This window comes from Camponotus floridanus, unplaced genomic scaffold, assembly GCF_003227725.1.
Source record: "Camponotus floridanus strain SB8 unplaced genomic scaffold, Cflo_v7.5 scaffold192, whole genome shotgun sequence".
Classification (NCBI taxonomy): domain Eukaryota; kingdom Metazoa; phylum Arthropoda; class Insecta; order Hymenoptera; family Formicidae; genus Camponotus; species Camponotus floridanus.
The window spans coordinates 4,982-7,260 of NW_020229317.1; the positions used below are offsets into that span (position 1 = coordinate 4,982).

General features: G+C 63.1%; 1 protein-coding gene across 1 annotated transcript; it reads left to right on the plus strand.

The window, feature by feature from the left end:
* Positions 1–662: 662 nt before the first annotated feature.
* Positions 663–1,977, plus strand: LOC112637677 (extensin-like). Its single transcript, XM_025407885.1, has 3 exons — positions 663–1,051; positions 1,134–1,791; positions 1,972–1,977. The coding sequence occupies exons 1-3, from the start codon at positions 663–665 to the stop codon at positions 1,975–1,977; spliced, it is 1,053 nt and encodes a 350-aa protein (XP_025263670.1).
* The last annotated feature ends 302 nt before the right edge of the window (positions 1,978–2,279 follow it).

The following is a 2,279-nucleotide window of genomic DNA, read 5'->3' on the forward strand; positions in this document are numbered from 1 at the left end:
CATCAAGACCATGATTAGTCAATACGTGGGCGACCGGCACCGGGATTGGGACGAGCACATTGACGCGTTGCAATTCGCGGTAAACACCGCTCGACACGAGGCCACCGGATACACCCCAGCCTTTCTGCTCCACGGCCGCGAATTGGCACCTCCCCATCCCGCCGAGCGACAACCAACGCCGAACCCGACTTCCCCGGAGTCGCATCGACAACGCCTGGAAGAGGCCTATGAGGTCGCCAGGGTGCACCTCGCCCGAGCCTTCCAAAAACAGGAGCGCCATTATAACATGAGGCGACGCGACTGGCGCCCTCGGGTGGGCGACAAGGTGTGGAAGCGGGAACGCCCCCTGTCCAGCCGCGACGACGCGTTTAATGCCAAACTCGCCCCTCGATTTGCGGGGCCCATGGAAGTACGCAGGATAATATCCCCAGTCATCGTGGACCTACGCGACGAACACGGGAAATGGCATCGGCATATCCACGTACAGGACCTGAAACCACAACCGAACATACCAGAAAGTCCTCGGGTGGACGAGGATGACGCATAATCCGGCAAAAAGCCACCGACCACGCCGAAGTACCGCCACCTTGGAACGTTCGGACGAACGCCGTTGCTAGGGAGTTTCCCTTAGAACCACGGGCCCACTACTGCCCGACCTGCGGATGGCGGACCGCCTATTGCCCGACCTACGACCGCCGGTCCAGCTACTGTCCGGCCTACGACCGCCGGTCCAGCTACTGTCCGACCTACGACCACCGGTCCAGCTACTGTCCGGCCTACGACCGCCGGTCCAGCTACTGTCCGGCCTACGACCGCCGGTCCAGCTACTGTCCGACCTACGACCGCCGGTCCAGCTACTGTCCGGCCTACGACCGCCGGTCCGGCTACTGCCCGACCTACGACCGCCGGTCCAGCTACTGCCCGGCCTACGACCGCCGGCACCGCGACTACCCGACCTGCAACCGGACTCCGCTACTTCCGCTGGAACCACGGGACACCCCGAGCCATCGGAAATTCCGCGAACGGATCCCCTCCAGGAGCAGTGCAACGGGTATATAAGGCCGTGCAACCGCGGGCGGATTAACAGTCGCTATGAATCGACACGAGGTAGAGGAACTATTCGGAACGATCAGCTCGAGCTCGGAGTCTGAGACAAGCGGGTCTACTCCCGCACCACCGACCACGACGCCGCCGACGCCTGCTCCCGCCAAGCCGCCTCCTGCAACCCCGAGTCCGGGACGGCTGCGACGACCGCCACGGCCAGGAACATCAGTCCAGCGCTCCGACCAATCGAACCGTCGGAAGGCAATCATCCTGGCGACGCCGCCGGAGATTAAGCCGCGCCGCCGCGGAAGGGTCGCCGCCCTGGCCAAACCTCGACCTGCCGACAGCCGTCCACCGGCCGCCAAACCCAAGGCCTCGACATCCAGGCCATCGACCGCCGGACCGCCCTCCTCCACCGGAGCCCCGATGACCCGGCCGACGAACACCGGACGATATACCCAGCCTGCGAACATCGGTCCGCCGACTACCCGGCCCACGACCGCCGGCCCAGCGACGGCCCGACCTACGACCGTCGGACCAACTATCACCCGGCCTGCGACCAGCGGACCACCCACGGCCGCCGGACCACCTGCCACCCGACCGGCAACCACTCGACCCCCGACCGCCAGGCCACCGATCGCTGGGTCCATCCCAGTACGTCTGGACGACGGCACTGTCGTCAAGGTCCCCGCCGGATCAGCCATCGTCGGACGAAGATATAAAGTCCGTACCGCGTCGGGCCGATGGGTAATCCGTTTCCACCCGGATGGCCGCCCCCGAGCAGTTCGGCGCCTAGATGGGCCCCCCTAAGCGCGGGGTGGTGTGACGACACCGTCGTCGTCACTGTATATATGTATATATCTTTTGTTCATTCGTTTCGTTTCCTGTTTATACGGTTTATATTGTTCTTGTGTTCATAAAATAAAGAGTTAACCATAGTAATTTCCGCGAGTATATTTCTTACTCGACGCCTCTGGCACCCACTTGCGATTCCGTCTATGGGCTCCCCCACCTAGTCTCGGCCCCTCCTCGACGCACGCGAGCGTGGGGGACCCTCGAGCCGTATAAAAGCCGGCTCGCGCAACGGAGCGATACCTTATTCCTTTCCAGCTTCCGACCAGCTCTGAATCTCAGGGAATAACCGAGACATCTTGACTCCTGACCGTTCCTGCCGACGGAGACGGGTGTGACCTCTCCGCCGCCTGGGTTTGCCCGGCATTCGGCTTCCTGACCGT